The following is a 21,478-nucleotide window of genomic DNA, read 5'->3' on the forward strand; positions in this document are numbered from 1 at the left end:
CCAATCCTGATAGATGTGGGGCTCTGTTAAACTATTTGCGCCAGGCAGTTCTGCTAATTGAACGAGTCACTTAAGTATGGCTGGTCCTGCACCCTGATGCAATTGCGCATCATAATTACACAGTGCAGAGCGGCACAATGGCCTGACGGAGGGGCCTCCTGCTCCGGATTTAATTCGGAGCTCTCGGGCATGAGTTCTGTGATGCGCCCTGCAGCTTGGGGCCCCCCCCCCCGCACTGCAGGGGCTGCGGGGGCTGCGGGGGCCTGTGTTATGCCCCTGTCAGTGCTGCATTCTGCAGTACACATGGAAAGAGGAAAACGCCCCTTGGGATTGTTTTTGTGCATGATGGTACCCCTTCCTGTACAAAAACAATCCTGCATGCAACACAGACACCTTTGCACCATGGTGCTAGGGTGCCTACGTTGGCGCTAGGCACCAAATTGTGCACCAGTGAGGGGGAAAGGAAGGAATTTATGTATTTCATAAATACGGTGCATTCCTGCTCATTCCCATTTGCACATGGCAGCACTGCAAGAGGCCTTGCGGCCCTACCCTGTGCCAGTTCCCCATAAATGAGGACCTAAGAACTTACAGCTCAGTGTCCAAAATTCCCAATCTGATTGAGTCACAATCCAACCTACTTAAACAATGTTCATTAGGTAGATTGCAAATTGTAACACTTACCTATTAGGCACAATCACAGGCATGGTTGCCTTTAAGGGTCAGAACACCAACATGTGTTTTCAAAGCAGCCCGTTTTCCTTAATGGATTCACAGCTGTTTTGTGTTTGTTTTTTAAAGGGTTGCTTTTTTCAGCATTTGTCTTAGAGTTTGCAATGGTCCCCGGACCAAAAGGAGGTCTCCTCCCTTTTGTGAAATAATGACCCCAAAACTTGTGAGTTCGCAACTTTTCAATGATTTGCCATCAAAATGCTGTTCTCAAATCATTTATACATTTGGTACAGATTTGCCATGTGAAAGGGACATCTACGACACTTCTCATCCAAATTGTGAACTGGTATCCATTTGCAATCGCATTTTAGGGGTCAATAAAAGTATACTTTTGGGACAGAAAACTCCCCCACATAGTGATGTTGTCGGTGCCCCAGATGCACCGATATCTGGATACTTGGTACTGATTTTTGGTCATGGGTGAACATGGATCATGCAATTGCGCCATGATCGAGGCCTGTCTCATGGATTGAAGTCTTGTTAGACCTGGAGGGGTGCACAAGGCGCTTCACTAATAGTGTTAAATGGCTACTGCCTTTACCAAGAGTTAAGAAGCATGAGCAAGGTGGTGTCACCATACAGAGTTTTTATAATGGTAATCAGTAGGATTAACAGGCTTTTTTACCAGTGTCACTGAAGTGGAGCACACCGGCCCATACATATAAAGATTCACTGCTTTGTTCTTGACTCCCCCAGGCCTACATCATGTTAGCATGTAGCACTTCTGCAGTGCTTGTCTGTTTGCATGTGCATACTGTGACGTATGAGTGCCTCTGAGTGGTGCAGTACATGGAGGACTGTCGGTTCTATAGTGGAAACTCAGGGCCTTGGATTGACTTGTTGAGGTGGGTGAGCCCTCCCAGAAAGATTTGTGAATTGACACTTTCCTGAGAGATGGGTAAGACACACACTGGAGGAAGGGAGAACCTTGATTCTGGAAAGGTTATTGGTCTTGGGTCCTTGGAAAGTCTCAGGAAGAGGATGGGGCTGATAATGAAATCTCTGCAGAGGCAGGGAATTATAAAATAGGAGGGCAGGACTTTGTTACTTTTTGTTAGGCATATATTAGTGAGGCTGATACAAGGGCATTGTGAACCCACCACTTTAACAGCTAGAGTGCGGGTGGATTTCTAGATGGGTCTCTTCTGTCTGCAACTCTGCAAAGGCTCATAAGTAACCCAAAAGGGTGGGTAAGTGAATGTGTGAACGTATGGATGGATTGGTGTGTGAGTGAAAGGTTGGAAGGATGTGTGAGTTAAAGGGTGTATGGTAGATGGATAGAAGAATGAGTGAAATTATGGATATTAGGATGGGAGAGAAAGAATGGATGAATAAGTGAAAGAAGGTAGATGGATAAGTGAAAGAATTGATTAATGAAAGGGAGGATGGATGGATGAGTGAAAGGGTGAATGTATGATGAAAGTATGGATGCATAAGAGAGTGAAAGTATGGATGGCTGAGTGAAAGGATGGGTAGATGGATGGATGGATGGATGGATGGATGGATGGATGGATGGATGGATGGATGGATGGATGGATGGGTGGAGCAACAGGGTGGTTGGATGGACAGAGTGAAAATGTGAATAGATTAATGAGCGAAATGATGGATGGATGGATGGATGGTTGCATAAAAGGATGGATGCTTGGGCATCATAAATCCCTAACTTTAACAGTTACAGCGGTGGGTGAGGTTCTTGAAGGGTCTCTTCTATCTGCAACTTGGAAGACAAAGGTGAGTGAGGGAGTGATAGGATGGATATGAGTGAAAAGGTGGATGGATGGGTGAGAGGAAGGATGGATGGGTAGATGGATGAATGAATTAAAGGATGGATGGATGCGAGGATGGATGAGTGAAAGAATGGATGGATAAATGAAAGGGAGGAGGGATGGATTATAGGGTGGAGGAAGGAGAGACAGAATGAATGGATGAGTAAAAGGGAAGGGCAGAAGGATGAAAGGATGGATGGATGGTTGAGTGAAAGGGTGGATGGATGGATGGATGATGAGAGAAAGGGTTGCTGGATGGGTGAGTGAGTGAAAGGATGGATGGAATGAGTGAAATGGAGGATGGACAGATGGATGGACTGAAAGGGTAGATAGAGGGATGAGAGAAATGATATATGGATGACTGAAAGGATGGATGGATGAGAAAGGATGGAGGAATGAAATAATGGATGTGTGGGTGAACAGGGTGGAGGGATGGATGGATAAAAGGAGGGATGGATGAGTGAAAGAATGGGTGGATCAATAGAAGGATGGAGGGATGAAATGGTGGATGAAGGATGAGTGAAATAATAGATGGATGAGTAAAAGGGAGGGTGGATGGATGGACAGAATAATGAGTGTGGATGGATAAATTAGTGAAAGGATGGATGGATAAATGAAAGAGTAAATGAATGCATGAGTGAATGGATGGGTGGAAGGCTGGATGGATTAATGAAAAGATGTACGGCTGAGTGAAAGGATGGATGGATGAGTGAAAAGCAGAATGGATGAGTGAACGGATGGATGGAGTGAAAGGGTGGATTTATGGGTGAGCACAAGAATGGATGTATGAATTGCTGAAAGGATGGATGGATGGATGGATAAATGAAAGGGTGGACAGAGAGATGGATAGGTGAAAGGATGGATAGATAGATAGGTTTGGAGATGGATGGATAGGTTTGGATATGGATGGATGGACAGATTGAATGGTGAAAGACTGAATGATGGATGAAAGAATGAATGGATGGCACAATGTAAAGGTGAAACAGTAGATATTCGCATGTGAATGAAAAGATAAAAGGATGAATGAATAGATGCTTGGATAGAAGAGACAAGAGAGCTCTTCGGGGGAGGGGTATGATGACTTGCTGCTTTTGCTTAGTACCATAGGAGCTTTAGTTCAAAGTGGGGGGTACTTTAATTGTCTGACTAGTCCCTTGGGCTGGCAGTTAGGTGCAATCCTCAAGACACTCCCATAGCCTGTGTTGTGGGGCTATCAATATTGAAGTTACTCCTGCTGTGACAGGCTGCTTCCTGGATAATGGACAGAACATATGAGTGGGCATTTCAAAGGAAGCAACAGCAACACCCACCACATGAATTTACATGTACATGGACATAGAGAAACTCAGCAAGGTTTCTGCTATTTTTTTTACTATACTGGGGACGTAGGTCTGCTAGTCTCCCTGCTGGGTAAAAGGACATCACCCAGAAAAATTGAGACCACTTACCCTGTAGTCTGGAGCTCAAGCATCCGCCTTCCTGCTAGGATCTGAGGAGATGAGTGCCTGGATGGAGCAGGGGCCAGTTGAGTCGGCCTTTGAAGCGTAATGAGAGATTTATGGTCATGAGGGACTGCCACACCGATCGGGTCATCAGACCCTGTGCAGCTCAAGTCGACGATCCTGTATGCCAGTGGGGGTCACAGAGAAGAAAAGTGTTGGCACACTGATTGGCCATCGACGTGTGTGCAGCCTAATGCAGCAACCCCATATGGCAGAGAGGGCAGCATTAAAGATGAGTTGTACAGTACCAATCATGCCTTCTGCCTATGTGCTGCTCAAGTCAGCAACCCTGTATCCACAGGGGGCCACAGTGAACAAAAGTGCTGCTTCACCGATCTGGCTGTGCACTCAAGTTGGGGACCTCATATGGTAGAGGGGGCCGCCAAGAAGTCAGAGCGTTGGTGCACCATTCAGCCCATTTGTCTTAGTGCCACCTAAGTCAGTGACCCCGCATGCCAGAGAGGGCTGCTGTTAAGAGTAAGGAACATCACCCTGATGCACAGCTGCAAAGCGTAAGGGCCATCTCTCAGGTGCAGTGTGTGATAGTGAAGAACAGAGAGCTCTGACCTGTGCACCCAGAGCACCGACTTCAGCAATGGAGGCCAAGTAACTGCCCTAGACCTGCTTTCAGGATCAGAGGAACTTGCTGCATCACTGCTGTGAATGCCCAGGTGCCTTGTCCGCAGCGACGAGACTATAGCTCTTCACCAACATCAGTTCCAGTCTGCCATGATGCAGGACTGCTTAATGCTCCTGGGTCTTCCGTAACGCAACAGAAGTAGAAGCGGGTAAGACTGTTCGCTGGGTTGCAGAGCCCTGGGGGAACTTGCTCTTACTAATAGTGCAACGGAACTGTTGGACTTTGACTTCTAAAAAGTAATTTTGGAACTTCTAAGACTCATACTCTAGTGGGTCCTAGCGTAAATGTTGTGTGACATAAATGAGTAATAACTATTTCCAGGACTGTGCTAGTGTGCCAGCCTTATGAAGACTTTTTATTTTGTTTGTGTGTGCCATATTTTACTTTGTGTTCATTTATAAGTACTACTTTTGCCATAAAAGTGAGTATTTAAGCAACCATCTGGCAAGACATTCATTTATTGGGGTTGCTGTAGGTATTTGGAGTTATGTACTAGAGTACACCTTGCACCTATCTCCACCCAAGAAGCCTTGGATTGCTTGACCCAGGATACCACTGAGAGTCAAGTGATGACATGGTACTTCTTGACTCAGTTGTTTAGGACCCATAGTAAATTGTTTAATTAAAAGAATGCTCAAACTTCATTATTAATGGCCCAAACCCATCCAAACAATGTTATATTCCAGTAGTTTCACTTTCATTGGCCACGTTGCATCCTGAGAAGACTTTATTTAATTAAAAGTGAAATTTCGACCATGCATCCATATGATTGGCTGCATTGACTGTCTGTGACAACCTCCCCCATGAGCAGAAACCCCCCCACAGGTGGCCACCCCATCCCCACAGACCACCATCTCACATGTTTATTGTTTTTTCTTTAAAATAAAATGTATTTGCATTACTACAGTACCTCAGCTCAAGTCTCATCCACAATAAAGTGAGACCGCAAAGGCTTTACTTATTGAAACTTGCTCAGTTGCACTGTACTACAACTTCCACTGAAGTCTTGCAGTACTTCCAGGTGTGCTGGGTGGGGTCCCACAAGAGTATCATGGGGCCGTCAACAAAAAACAAATCCTCATTTTGGCCCCTCAGGTATACCCTCTGGGTCCCTCCAAAGAGTGCCAGTGTGTCAGGTTGTGTTTCCCCTCCAATGTTATTTTTTAAACACATTCAGGACATGGCAACTGAGCGCTCATGTCCAGTAATGGCTGCCGCATACGTTTTTTTCCTGTTACAACCAGCACATTAGACGATAGGTGCCGCGGGACAATGCCAGTCCAGTGGGACTGAAATTACCCCTGGCACTATTGAAGAAGGAATATTTGTGCTTGTTGTACTATAAGAGTAGAATATGAAGGATGTGTTTTATGTTTAAGGCAGTATTCATTAATGGTTAAAGCTATATATACATATTTTAAAAAAAAACTTATGTTGTTATTACTGCACAGAACAAGGGTTTTCACTCTATGAAGTTTTTGATGACATTACCGAACTAATGGACGGTCACTTTCAGGTAAGCACCAATGAAGAAACATTATGTACATAAGAAGGAACCTATTCACATAGCCATTTTGAAGTACGTCAAGTAGTGCTCCTTTTTTACTGACTTTTACATCCTTTTTTAAATTGACTCCCAAACATCTTCAGTGGAATACCATAGGAATATTCATATACAATTAGTACAAATAAAAAGGCCTGTACCCTCCTTGCACTCTTTACTAATAGAGAGTTAAATATTTCAAACCCAATTTACAAAAGCATGTTGGATTACATAAAAGAGTACACCAGCCGTGAAACTTCCTAGTACTCCTAAATACTTTGGTGACTCAGGCCCGAAATGTTTATCATCTAAGAGGCCAATTATGATATCGGGCGGAAATTAGGACCAATCGACTTGCGGAAAATGGGGTGTATGGAAAACACTGCACCCTGTCGCAGGCACCCCACGATGCCTGGCACACAGTGCAGGGCTTTACAGGGGTGTTTCTTAGTTATCCCTTCAGCCCCCAACTGGAGGCCGCAGGACGAAGGGGGCCCTGCCAGGAGTCCCCAAAGTCACTTTCTGATAGCCTTTTCATGTCGGACATTCTGACCCAAAAAGGCTGGTGGAAAACGTCATCGTAATCATGAGGTCAAAAAATGTGTACATAGGGGTGTACGATGCGGTTCCGACTGACACAAATCCTCTGAGAGCCAGTCAGAACCGATGCGGAATGACCACACAGTTAACCTTCCGGCCGCGAACATTGTAATCGGTCGGGCAACTTGTAAACCGACTGAGTCGGCCAGAAGGTCTCCGACACTGTCGAGGAGAATCCAACTGTCGGGAGGAGGCTTTCTGCCCGACATCGTAATTGACCTTTTGATGGCTTATTTGATTGCCCTGTTAACTGCCCCGCATACACTGTGTCGCCATGTGCATTGAATTGTACCTTGAGGACAAAAGAACAACATCTGGTACACTGTTGTTTTCTCAGTTCTGTGAAGTTGCCTTGTGCATTGACTGCTCATAGAAGGGGGAGAGAGACAGATTATGTGTATTTTTGTCAGTGTGTGCCTGTGGCCACTTTATAGATAATGTATTTCACTGAGGCCACTTCATTATTTCTTTATAATTATGAAATGCTGATTGGACTTTACTCTTCCAGTGCTTACCCCAAATTAAGAATCACCATATATCCTTTTTATGCCAATGCGCGTTTTTATTCAAAAGAAGCTATTTTGTAAATATATGTATATTCATTTGTACGTGTTTTATACAAATTAATGATAGATATAAATTATAGAAATATCTGTATAGGGTGGTCTATACAAAAACTAGCTAAAGACAAACTTTCAAACGATAACAGAGTAAATGTGTTAAACCATACTGATTCAAATGCAGCTCTCTAGGGTTATTTGATAGTTTTTCAGTACTTCACCCACATTAATTCTGCCTACCATTGCTTAATTCCCTTTACTTCTAACCACCATTAACAATACCCATTATTTCTTCAAACCCATCCTTCTCAGTTATGACCTTAACTTCAATACATTATGTCGACCGACCATGACTTCAACCCCCTATCTTTACCATTTAATTGCCCTTTTCTTCAAGTTCATCACTTCAGCCTGCACCTGCATGGTAATCAGACAAAATATCGAAAAAAAAATATCGGAAAGACAAAATATCGAAGTAAAAATATCGTAGGTCAAAAATATAGGTATGCAAAAATATCGGATACAAAAATATCGAAATAGAAGAGTATGCAAAAATATCGACAAAAAAAATATCGAGTGTCAAAATATCGTAATAAAAAATATCGTGTAGTAATGGAAATAATCAATAGTATAGGAAAAATTAAAATAATTGTATGGGAAAGTTATAAAAAAGCTGATTTATAATAAATAAAACAATAATAAATAAAATATTTAAAAATACATATCTATGTTTAGGAGCGGGTTATTGGGTTTATAGGGGATAAGGGTGGGAAGTAATTTATTAATAATTAATTAATATATGTTAATAACAAATACTAAATTATACGTATTATTTATTAATTATAATTAATTAGTTAATTAATAAAGATCATATAGTCTATATTATTAATTAATAATTAATTGTTAATTAATAAATATTAATTATGAAATTAGAATTATATATCTTAAACATTATATGTAGATAATTGTTAATTTTGTATTTATACATTTAGTAAAATAAAAATTTAAAATATTACTTTTTTAGTTTTAGGAGCGGGTTATTGGGTTTATAGGGGATAAGGGTGGGAAGTAATTTATTAATAATTAATTAATATATGTTAATAACAAATACTAAATTATACGTATTATTTAATTAATTATAATTAATTAGTTAATTAATTAAGATCATATAGTCTATATTATTAATTAATAATTAATTGATAATTAATAAATATTAATTATTAATTAACAAATATATATTTTAAACAATATATGTAGATATTTGTTTATTTTGTTTTACTACAATTAGTAAAATACATTATTTCAAAATAATTTTTTTAGGTTTAGGAGCGGGTTATTGGGTTTATAGGGGATAAGGGTGGGAAGTAATTTATTTATAATTAATTAATATATGTTAATAACAAATACTAAATTATACGTATTATTTAATTAATTATAATTAATTAGTTAATTAATTAAGATCATATAGTCTATATTATTAATTAATAATTAATTGATAATTAATAAATATTAATTATTAAATAACAAATATATATTTTAAACAATATATGTAGATATTTGTTTATTTTGTTTTACTACAATTAGTAAAATACATTATTTCAAAATCATTTTTTTTAGGTTTAGGAGCGGGTTATTGGGTTTATAGGGGATAAGGGTGGGAAGTAATTTATTATTAATTAATTCATTAATACATAAATGTTCTAAAATATTTGTACATTATACCTAATGGTTAATTATTTTTTTATAATTATAATTAGTTAGTTAATTATTTAAGCTCATATAGTCAATTATATTAATTAATAATTAATTGTTACATAATTAATATTAATTAACACATATTAAATATTTACTTACATAATTCAATGTACAGAAATGTTTATTTAGTATTGCAAAATTTATGTTAAATTGTTATTTGTAAATTACATTTGTAGGTTTTGGAGCTGGTTATTGTGTTTATAGGGGATAAGGTTGGTAAGTAATTTATTAATAATTAATTCAATAATTAATAATTGTACATATTTTTTCCTACATTACACCTAATTGGCAATTAATTAATAATAATTAGTTCAGTAATTAATATTATATAGTCTAATTTATTATTTACTCAATTCGTTGAGAATAATTACTTTTTATTGTTATTAATTTTTTTAATGTACTTAATTATCTTTAATTTAAGGGGTATTAGTTGAGTTTTGGGTGAGTTTTCAGTTTGTGGAGAAAGGGGTATTTGTTGGGTTCAGGGTCAGTTTTCAGTTTGTTGAGAAAGGGGTATTTGTTGGGTTCAGGGTCAGTTTTCAGTTTGTGGAGAAAGGGGTATTTGTTGGGTTCAGGGTCAGTTTTCAGTTTGTGGAGAAAGGGGTATTTGTTGGGTTCAGGGTCAGTTTTCAGTTTGTGGAGAAAGGGGTATTTGTTGGGTTCAGGGTCAGTTTTCAGTTTGTGGAGAAAGGGGTATTTGTTGGGTTCAGGGTCAGTTTTCAGTTTGTGGAGAAAGGGGTATTTGTTGGGTTCAGGGTCAGTTTTCAGTTTGTGGATAAGGGGTTATTTGTTGGCTTCAGGGTCAGTTTTCAGTTTGTGGAGAAAGGGGTATTTGTTGGGTTCAGGGTCAGTTTTCAGTTTGTGGAGAAAGGGGTATTTGTTGGGTTCAGGGTCAGTTTTCAGTTTGTGGAGAAAGGGGTATTTGTTGGGTTCAGGGTCAGTTTTCAGTTTGTGGATAAGGGGTTATTTGTTGGGTTCAGGGTCAGTTTTCAGTTTGTGGATAAAGGGGTATTTGTTGGGTTCAGGGTCAGTTTTCAGTTTTTGGGTACAGGGCTAATTTTAGGGTTCTGGGTCAGTTTTCAGTTTGTGGATAAAGGGGTATTTGTTGGGTTCAGGGTCAGTTTTCAGTTTGTGGATAAAAGGGTATTTGTTGGGTTCAGGGTCAGTTTTCAGTTTGTGGATAAAGGGGTATTTGTTGGGTTCAGGGTCAGTTTTCAGTTTGTGGAGAAAGGGGTATTTGTTGGGTTCAGGGTCAGTTTTCAGTTTGTGGAGAAAGGGGTATTTGTTGGGTTCAGGGTCAGTTTTCAGTTTTTGGGTACAGGGCTAATTTTAGGGTTCAGGGTCAGTTTTCAGTTTGTGGATAAAGGGGTATTTGTTGGGTTCAGGGTCAGTTTTCAGTTTCTGGGTAAAGGGCTAATTTTAGGGTTATGGGTCAGTTTTTAGTTTTTGGGTAAAGGGCTAATTTTAGGGTTCAGGGTCAGTTTTTAGTTTTTGGGTAAAGGGCTAATTTTAGGGTTCAGGGTCAGTTTTAAGTTTTGGGGTAAAGGGCTAATTTTAGGGTTCAGGGTCAGTTTTTAGTTTTTGGGTCAAGGGGTTATTGTTGTGTTCTGGGTCAGTTTTAAGTTTTTAGGTTAAGGATTATTTTTGGGGTTCAGGGTCAGTGTTCTGTTTTTAGGGTAAAGGAGTATTTGTAGGGTTCAGGGTAATTTATTTATTTTGGTACCTAGTTCTACAGGATAAATATATATGTATTTGTCATTTAATCAATTACAGGATTTGTAACATATATAATATTAGATCAAGTTTAATTTACTGTACACTACTGTTGGAATAATCTATTGAAATTAATTAGTGTATAGTACATATTAACATTTTCTGTAGAGTGCAGTAGGAATATTAATATTTATGTTATTACTGTGCTACATGTATTGTAATTTAATGTACACTGGATTTTGTATATTCTTCATTACATTATTATAGTCCAACATATACTCATTTGTAATATGCAGTTATTTATTTTTTATTACATTGATACTTTTTAGTAAGATAATAAAATACAATATTCAGCATGATTTTATTAACTTTTTTTTATTTACATTTTAACAAATAACATAAATGCATAATAATATGTTTTTATTGACATTTCTTTCGAAATAAACTTTTATAAGCACAATTAATAACAACTATACAGAACCATTATTATTTATCTTCATTTTCATATGACATTAACATTCTTTATTATCTCTTTCACATATTGTTATGTCAGAAAAAAATTGCTAATAACACTAATATTTTTCTGTAAAGCTTTTCTCACCTTCATTTGTGAAGATAACATTTTTACAATATAAATAAACATTTTACATTTTTACAAATTTTTTTTTTACTTTTTGTGACAATGTACTTACAATTTTTAACATTGTTAACATAAACATCATTGTTTTCATCATATTACATTATTATATTAATGTACATTTTTATCATGATTTCTTTGTAGGAAAAAAATATATATATTTTTCTATATAACATAAATTAATACTTCTTTTTTAACACATTTAGTTCTGTATAGATATTATATTTTACAAATGGGACTATTTTATTTAGTTTTTGGTGCTTTCTTTTGTAACCGGGTTTGGTCGTTTTGGGTTATTTTGAAGAAGGGCTGATCGCGGTTGGGAGACACTTCACGTCGCTGCAGGTAAGCTTCATTTTATATATTATATGTGTATTAATATTATGGTTTGACACTAGTGAGCTTATATTTAGTGGTGTTGAATGTGAGGGAGCTATGTTTCAGATTTAGAAATAACATATTTACGTATGGTATATACACGTCGTGTTAGTTAGTTTACTAATTAATTATAGAGTTCATTTAAGTCTTTTAGGGTATATCGAACATTAACTCATCAATGTTAATATGTTAGTCTGTCATTATTTGTTAAATATTGTGGGTGGGAATGTCTGTTTTCTATGTTTTTTTCCTAGGTGTTCGCAACATCGGAAGTTCCGTTTTTTTTCTAAAGGAAGTGTTAGTTTTTCTAATCCTACAGTGATTTACAAACACTTCTTTACAGTTTTTCGGGTTTTCCGGAGCGATTCTTTCTTTTTTTCGACTTTTTCGGGTTTTTTATGGTAGTTCGATGGCTAAGGACCGCGTGGAATTCCTAATTGTGGAACAGTTGTATTTTTACATTTTTTTTTGGGTTACTTTTGCACTACCTGGATTACTTTGGTGGTAATGGACGTTCTTGGATAGACAACTAAATTGGTAAGTGTTTGCTTTCTATTTTTTTTGTGGGTGGGTAATGTCATATTTATTACGGAATTGATTTTAACTTATTATTTTGTTTTAATGTGTGCATATATTAAAATAATATCATTATATATTGCATACATTAAATACTTTAAAAGCTCACGTTACATATTTTCACATACTTAGGTGCTACATTTGGTGTTTTATGACAGTTTCGGCTTTATTTACAGTAGTGTTTTGGCTATGATGTTTAGGTATTCTATGCCTTTCGTATTAGGGTACAGTTTAACCTGCTCTTCCAGGTACTTGTGCATTTGTTTATTTTGCTTGGATGTTTTAGGGACAATTTCGGTAACAGATTGGTCCATTCGGAATTCTTGCTAGCTCTGTTCTTTTTGTATGCATTTTATGAATTTTTCGAGACTAGGTTTGCTTCTGCCAGTTGATTGGACAAATGCATTGTGCCAACCTTCAACGGCATTGTTAGTTTTTGACTCCCCGTTAAGGGTACTATGGTACACATTCCACCAGGGAATAAGGAATTTTGGATTTCTCCTGTGCCCAGATCTGTGGAGTCTGCCTACCCAGGTGTCCTCAAAGTAATCAAGAAAAGGAGTTAATCTAGCCTCGTTTTGTTTATAAAATGGACTGTCTATGATAATATTGTAATGTTCAGCTACATCTGTTGTAGGGACATAGGCAAGTGCTATAAGTTTTTTTATTTGAAAAGCAAATGAAGAATTTGTAGCATATTCGACACTTAGGGTAGTTTTTTGAAGGTGTCGCCATAAACACTGGTTGAAATGATAATAGCACCCTTGAATGGAGGTATGTGGGTGGATCTTTAGAATAGTTGAGAGCATTGCATGCTCAAAATCAAGTATGATTTTGTCCGGAGAGAAATCATTGGTTTTTTGTTTTATGACATTTAATAATTCCATATAAGTAGAATTGTTTTTGTTAGGCAATAGTGCATATAACAAAGGGATATTGCAGTTGTGATAGAGGCCATGTATTGTGTATAATTGGAAGAATGGTTTGGGACAGATGTTAAATGTCCCATCCATCATCCAATATTGGCTTTGCTGCAGTTTCACTAAATTCATACTGGTACCAAAAATTATTAGTCTATTTTCATTGCTTTCGTTGTCATAAATTATAAAGGGTTGTTTATTTAAAGTTATTATTTCGTTAGCAGTAAAACTAATATCCTGATATGTTCTAGGACATGGTGTTGAAGAAGTTGTCGCTTTTTTGGTCCGTGCTATAGTTCTTTTTAATGATAGGATGTTTGGCATTTGGGTTGAGGCTGTTTTGGGAATTTTTGGAATGGCTTCTTTCAAAATTACATTAGTTTGCTTTTGGGATCCGGTACTAGCTTCTTTTATACTTTCCATGGCTGTTCTGACTTCTATTTCTGTAATATTAGGTGGATGATTATGTTCCCTAGTATATAGTACTGTAGCTTCTTTTGTTGTTGCTCTGCCGTAGCACTTGTTGGAATAATATTTGCAACATTTCCAATTCACTTTCATGCCATATTGTTTTTCCTGTGTGTACGTGTAACCCATGTAGCATAACAATAATTTTCCTTTTTGGCTGGTCACAAACTCGGCTCCTTCGGTCATTTTGTACTGTGTATATCTATAAAATATATATAATAGTTAATATCAATTTAAATGTGATCAATAATCTATGTTAGTGATAAGTAGGAATGTTTATACTTACGTGTTTTACAATGTACAGCTAAACTTTGGACTTTCTTGTTTCTTTAGTTGAGGATAAATAGTTTTGATGTTGTTGTAGCTGTTCAGAGAAATATGAAAGTAGTATATTATTTATTAATGTTTAGGTAAATTAGCAATTATAAAGCTCATTTTTACTACAAAGATGTGTCTTCATTATTCACATTGTGAAGATACTTACATAATTTTTGTTGTTGGTATTTGGCAGGTATAATTCTTTCTTCAACTTCTGTAGAATACTTTGTAGTGTTATCTATAAAAAATAAGGAACATATGAGTTACTTTAATCACCATGTTGGTAGGTTTTTTGAAACATGTGGTAAATATGTCATTTAATATACTTACTTAGTTATTAGTTTTACTGCTGTTTAGAATGTGAAGTTCTGTATGTTGTCTGTATATCTATTCACTGTGTTTGCTCTGTAAATAAAGAATATGTCATAGAAAATTATTAAAACAGTTAGAAATGTTAGAATTGTTTTCACACATTTATTGCATTTGCATAATACTTACTTACTAAAATGTATTTTAGAAATACTACTGGGGTCCTTAGTTAATTAGGAGTGCAGTTTTCAGAAGTCGAATCTACAGAGAAAAAAATATATGTTGAGGAAAACTGTTATTTTTTCAGTGTTTAGATTTTTGACCACAAAATTACACAATGTAACTTAACTTACATAGTTATTCGATTCTGTGTTCCTATGCTTTCTTCACACTTAGTTTGAGAAGAAAATTCAGTTGTTGTAGTATCTAAAAAAATAATAATATGTTATTATTTAGGATGTTAAGTACTATGAATAGCAAAGAGCCACCGGGTATTTAGCATGAAAATAATTAGGAGTACTAAATATGCAGTTTCTATTTCATGTACTTACTTATGACAAAGTATTTTAGATATAGTTCTGATGTTTTTAGTTCTGTAGTAAAGCAGATTTCAGTAGTATAATCTATAGAGAAAAATAAATATGTGGGAGAAAAATGATTATTTCATTGTGTTTAGATTTATGTGGACATAATGAAACAATGTGCCATTCTTTACATATATTTTGGCTTCTGTATTCCTATGCTTTGTTCACAGTTATTTTGAGTAAATTATTCAGTCCTCGTGGTCTCTTAAACAAATACTAGCAGATAATTTATTAGCATGTTAACTGCAATGAATAGCAAAGGGGTACTGGGTATTTAGCAGGTAATTAAGTATTACTAGCAAATGAAGCACTTTCTATTTTATGTACTTACTTAATATAAAGGATTATAGATGTAGTACTGTAGCCTTAGTTCTGTATTAGTGCAGTTTTCTGTAGCAGAATCTATAGAAAAATAAAAAGATGGTGTGCAAAAGTCATTATTTCAGGGTTTTTAGATTAATGTGCATAAAACGAAACAATGTCAAATTACTTACATAATTTTCTGATTCTGTATTCCTATCTTTTGTTCACAATTATTTGGAGTACAATTATCAGTAGTGGTAGTATCTAAAAAAAATAATTTTATATCATTATTTAGAATGTTAAGTAGTATGAATAGCAAAGGGCCACTGGGTATTTAGCAGGTAAGTAAATACAAATAGAAAATAATGTAGGATATATTTTATTTACTTACTTAGTAGATGTAATAGTAGGTTTTCAGTCTCGTTCTTCTACTTGTTGTGCAGCAATTCTGATAGAGATGAATCTCCTTCTGTGACTTTTGGCAAGTAGTTTGTGCTTACGTTTTCATTGCTTATATAGGGGAGTGTCAGTAGTAATTACTTTACTATTGGTTCATTTAAAAAATTAGGCTTGTGATTGGTTAGTTAGTAGATTTGAATTTCTGTTGACATTAATTAGTATTAGAATATAAAATCAAAGAATAATTAGAAAAGTATACACAGTACCATAGAATATTTTTATATGTGTAGGTGACATATTTTTAAATGAATTAAAAAAAATATTTGATTTTATGGTGTTTGTATAGTAGAAATTAAAGTGTTGTATGTTATTTTTGATGTGAAAACATATAAAGCGTTCCTTAATTATGTAAAGAAAAGGTTTACAAAAGTCGATATATTTCTAAATCCGATATTTATGTTCACGATATTTTTGATTTCGATATTTTTGTAAGTGTCATTACATTTTGCAGATTGCGATATTTTTGTTTTCCGATATAAATGTGGTTGATATCACAGTAAACGATATTTTTGTATGTCGATATTAAAAAATCGATATTTGTGTAGATATATAGTTAAGTATAGGATCCCGATATTTTTGACATCGATAATTTTGTTCCGATATTTTTGTACTTCGATATTCTAGTTTTCGATATTTTGTCAGACATTCCACCTGCATATGACAGTAACTTAGGCCCGACTGTGACCCCAAGATTAAAACTAAACCTTAAGGTGCAAAATAAATTACATTAGATGCTGAAGTTAAGGTTGGACATTTACCATTAAGTGATGCCACCGAAAGCTTCCTATTTCAATTCTAATTACTTATTGGACTAGTTCACCTTCTATAGAGGTCCGAACTTGAACAAATGGTCAAAGGGTCAAATATTCGTGGGTCCACCAAACCCTTCATCCTTGAAAAATCAATGAAATAAATATTATGGATATATTTAATGGGGTAAAAAATAAACAACAGGAAAGAGAGCTGTTGGGGTGAATCAATGCTTTACAAATACACTTGTATGGTATGAAAGTAGTGGTCACGTTAAATCATATATTTATATGCATTGTGATTAATAATTAGATTTTATTTTATTTTAGGTCAGGTATGACTTGGAGGACCACCATATGAACCCGCAAGAAGAAAACATAACGGCGACGACTGTTTATCAGAATATCCAGCCGCATCCCAAATGCACACCTGATGAAGACAGCAAGATGGAGGTTTATTGACAATTAGTGATTGAGGGCAGACATTCTGCATTGGGAGGGTAGACAGAACCGACATTTAGTGGGAGGCAGGATATGCACTGTCGCAATCTACTTACATGTTTTTCGCTTGTTCCATCAGTGGGGTCTGGGCAGCAATAGTTTTCCAAAGTTTCGAACTTAAGTAATTCATTCTTTCCTGTGCCTCCCTAAATAAAACACAGTGAATTAAAAATGGTAGAAATCACCATAGAGGAGGTAAGGGCCACATGTATTAAGCATTTATGCGGTCAGAAATGGCTGATGGTCCATTTCCGACCGCAAAACTGCTTTTACCTATGTATAAAACACAAATTGTGATTCGGTATCGAATCGCAATTTGTGTTTCAGATTCAGTATTTGAAAGGGGCGTGTTTAGGGCTTCCCTTTCGAATACCGAATCTGAATGGGATATATGAATGTTTTGCGACTGACTTACGCTCGCAAAACATTCATATTTTGCCAACTCCTTGAAGGAGGTGGTAACCCATTACCAAGTGGGAAGGAGTACAATGGGGCCCCTTCCCTTTTCAGAATGGAAAAAAAATGTTTAAGAGCAGGCAGTGGTCCCAGGGACCACCCTACTCTCAAAAAATGAAACTGCAAAGTTTCATTTTTCCTTTTTAACTACATCCTATTTTCCTTTAGGAAAAATGGACTGCATTCTCAAAACAAAAAGACTGCTTTATTTAATCAGCGCTGCGCGAATTCCGCTCCAGTGCTGAAGGTTCTAAAGAACCAATGGAACCATGACGGAACGGTTCCGTCATAAGCACAGGCCAACCGACGCTCATGACGGAACTGTTCCGTCATGAGCATGGAAGGGGTTAAAAGCAATCACAGACATAGTGGTCTGCTGACCTCAGCAAGCCACCATGCCTTTGATGAAGTAAATTCCTAATGGCTCGCAAATTGCGACTTACCTCATTAAAATGTATGAGGTAGGTCTATTTGTGACCTATTAAGAATTGCCAATGAAAATGAAGAGTTTCATACATTAGGAATAGCGAAGACCTAATTGAGATTTAGGGAAAATCGCATTTAGGTATTCGCTACTTGAAATAATGATACATGTGGCCCTAAGTGGCTACTTGAAATAATGATACATGTGGCCCTAAGTGTCTACTTGAAATAATGATGCATGTGGCCTTAAGTCGCACCGGTATGCTAATTAGCTCCATATTGCCTATGCCTATTATAAGGGTATCCTAGTTTTTTTTTTATACCTTTCTGTGCTGATTTGCAGCACTATTCGTATCAGCACTGCCCATGTAGTTTGTGTAATCGGCTCCAAACATTCTGGCTAAAAAATAAAAAAAATAAATCCCCAAAAAATAATCTAAACGCAGGTCTGTTTCTCTTGAGAAAAATATCTGTTGGTGATATTTCTCACAAAAAGAAGCCTTCAGAAAATATCAGAAAAAGAGACTGGGCCGAAAATCTTATCACAACACTATTCAGGTTCGTTTTTTCACGCTCTAGTGCTCAGGGACCTTTCTACAGCAAAATGTTTTTTGTGTGTGTTTTTTTGTAATTTTTTTTATTAGCATTTGCAAAGCCAACGTGTCACTTAACAAGCCACTGTCCAGTCCAGCCATTTGACAGGTATCTCATCTACAGTTTCATCCTGGCCCACCGCTCCCCCGGCCCTCACACCCTTTGTTCGACCATGTATTGAGACAGTGTACATTTGTGCTTCTCCCCCCATGCCTCGAGCAGACGACTTTCATTTGGGAGGGCTGCAATTCTCAAGAACACACCCCTCCCCCCAGGCTGCAAAATCTCTGCTGCTTTTTCGTCTGAGCGGGTTGGTTTAATGTGCTGCTCGTCTGCTAGAACCTACTCCTGCAAATCCTGTCTCCAAGCATAGACTTCTGCGGCTCGAGACGCTTGCCATCCGATGGCAATCCACCGCATGCCAAGCTAGACCAATCTGTCGCCTCAAATATGGTAAGGTGCCAGGGACAATTCTGCCCATCATGGGGACCTCCAGAAGTTTGTATGAGTCGTGTGTTCCCATTGGTAAGACCTTCTGCCAGTTCGCGTCTTCATCAGCTCCTTGAGACCCTCACAGGTAAGTAGTGTGCTTTATAAATGCTATGATTGATTGATTGATTGATTGATATAGCCACCGCATCGTGTGCTGGGGCTGCAATGAGGCGAAATACAGAAAAAGATCAGGCAACCCGAGGCCTCCTTTCCTACACAGGAGCTTCAGTGTGCCCAGCTTGACCTGTTGGAAGCCACATGCACAGACCAGGTTCTCTATCAGTTTATCCAGCAGCACCAACGTGGAGCGGGGAATCAGGAACATTACATTCTGCAATATGTAGAGACATAGCAGCAGGAAGACCATCTTTGCTACTGCTGTTCAATCCATCATGAATAGCGGGATCAGGTTCCAGAATTCAACTCATCGAGTCAGCTTCCCCACCATCTTCCCAACGTGAAATGTGTAATGGTCACCTGGGTCCAGCACAACACACATTTTGAGGTATCATAAAATGTTGTGCTCCCAGTGTAATTTTAGGCCCTGCTGGAGCTGTGAGCCTGCCCATCCCTGCCCAGCCAGGGGTAATAGCTTAGACTTGGTCCAGTTTGTGTGCAGTCCCGGCACCTCCACAAATTTACTCAGTTCTTCCAGCAGCTCAGGGACCAACCACTCGGGGATCGGTTGGTAGACCAGGGCATGGTCAGCATATAAGGAGACCACACATGGGGGTACCTCCAGATGGCTCCAGGATACATGCCAGTAGCGACATTGCCATAGCGATCAACATAAGGTAAAAGAGGCAGCCCAGTCTCATCCCCTGCTCCAGTTCCCAGGAGTCTGAGATAACCCCACAAGTGCAGACCCACCCAACAGGCCGCTTGTATATAAATCTCAACCATTTTATGAAATTAGGGCCACATCCCAAGGTTGCTGGACAGGCCAGAAGTATTGTCTACCCACTATGTTGAATGACTGTTTAATATCTAGGGTCTCCAGTCCATAGCTATCCAGGGAAGAAGCAAGCACATGCATATTATGGTTCAAGCGCCACAAGTGTTGTATAGTACTCCTTTGTGTGATAAAGCTTGTTTGATCCAGGTATATTAGTGTCTGGACCACTCACTGTAGTCTCACAGTTAACCCTTTGCACAGTATTTTAAGGTCTGTGTTGAGCATAGAGAGTGGCCGATATGATGTGAGCTCAGCAGGGACCTTTTCTTATCTTTAGAGCAATATTATTGTCACCTCCCTAATACCCTGCGGCAGCTCTCCCTTCTCGCACACCTCTGTGAATGCTTCTAATAGTTTTTCCTGCGTGCCAGCTGCAGCAGCTGAAATAGTTCCATTAGGAGACTACCTCTACTTTATATCCACTAGCACTTCCTGTAGCTTCTTCATCAATAAGGGGGCTTCCAGGAGCATTTGATGTTCCAGGTTGAGTCTGGGTAGTGCTGCTGACAGGATAAACTACTTCATTGTGAGAAGTTAGCGTGGCATATGATGTCCACTAGTTCTAGTGGGCACCTTGCACCAGTCTAATCGACCCTTATTGATGGTGGTTGTAAAGTCAACCTTATAGAAAGCTATCCTAGTGGTAGCATGGACCAGCAGTCATCAGGCTAAGACTTCAATAGGCGAGTTAAGCAAGTTGTTTTACCATAGATAATCCCTTGAGTACCAAATGAAAGAACACCACACAATGTATATATTATATATGTATATATATATATATATATATATATATATATATATATATATATATATATATATATATATATATATATATTAATCTAAACACAACCCCTCTGCACTCTTTATGAGGTCTGAGGTAAAAATACAATACAAGTCACACAGTTAATATACGATAAGTTGAACAGTATACATTATGCCCTAGGGGCCTCACAAACCATATACTAAGAAAGTGGTATAAGTACAACGTGGGAGTTAGAAAGCAGGCCTAGGACCTGTAGAACTGCTGGGGCTACACTAAACAACCAAAGGATAGGAAGTAGGAGACGCACGGGAGTCGCGTGCAGTGTCTAAACACAGGCGCGGGTTCCCTTTGACTTTCTATGGAGTTCATAAAAGATACAAAGTTACAATTTAAGGACACTTCCGGATGGACTAGGATGGAACCCTTTAAAACTAGGACACTTCGAGAGTCAAGACCCACGGGAGCACCTGAGTACTTGTGTTACCTCACCCAGGGAAGCCGGGTGCATATGTGTCTTTTCGTGTCGGATTTTGTCATCATTTTCTATAGAGAGGTGCAAAGAAGTGCTGCAGGGGACCAGAGGAAAAGTGTTCGGGTGGATCCAAGGGTGGATCGGAGATGTGAAGAACCTGAAAGCAGAGGGGACAGAGTCTGGATCACTAGCCAATGACCAGGAAGGAACCAGGAAGGAACCAGGCGATGCTGGGTGCTTTAAGGTGAAGAAGGTGAGTTTGTCTCTTCAGCTACGAGGTCAAGGAGGCATCGACGATGGCCAGGAGCTG

At 37.9% G+C, this 21,478-nt stretch overlaps 1 protein-coding gene across 3 annotated transcripts in view; it reads left to right on the top strand.

Annotated features, from left to right (window-relative positions):
• LOC147677686 (SLAM family member 9-like) overlaps nt 1–21,478 on the top strand; it is a 479,844-nt gene that overhangs the window by 420,578 nt on the left and 37,788 nt on the right. For 2 of the 3 annotated variants that reach the window (XM_086945330.1, XM_086945332.1), the window contains one exon: nt 16,843–16,965. The exons of the other annotated variant lie outside the window; for it this stretch is intronic. In XM_086945330.1, coding sequence (XP_086801456.1) covers nt 16,843–16,965 — 123 coding nt within the window. The remainder of the gene's footprint in view (nt 1–16,842; nt 16,966–21,478) is intronic. 3 annotated transcript variants of the gene reach the window in all.

The sequence above is a fragment of the Lissotriton vulgaris genome, chromosome 12, assembly GCF_964263255.1.
Source record: "Lissotriton vulgaris chromosome 12, aLisVul1.2, whole genome shotgun sequence".
NCBI lineage: Eukaryota > Metazoa > Chordata > Amphibia > Caudata > Salamandridae > Lissotriton > Lissotriton vulgaris.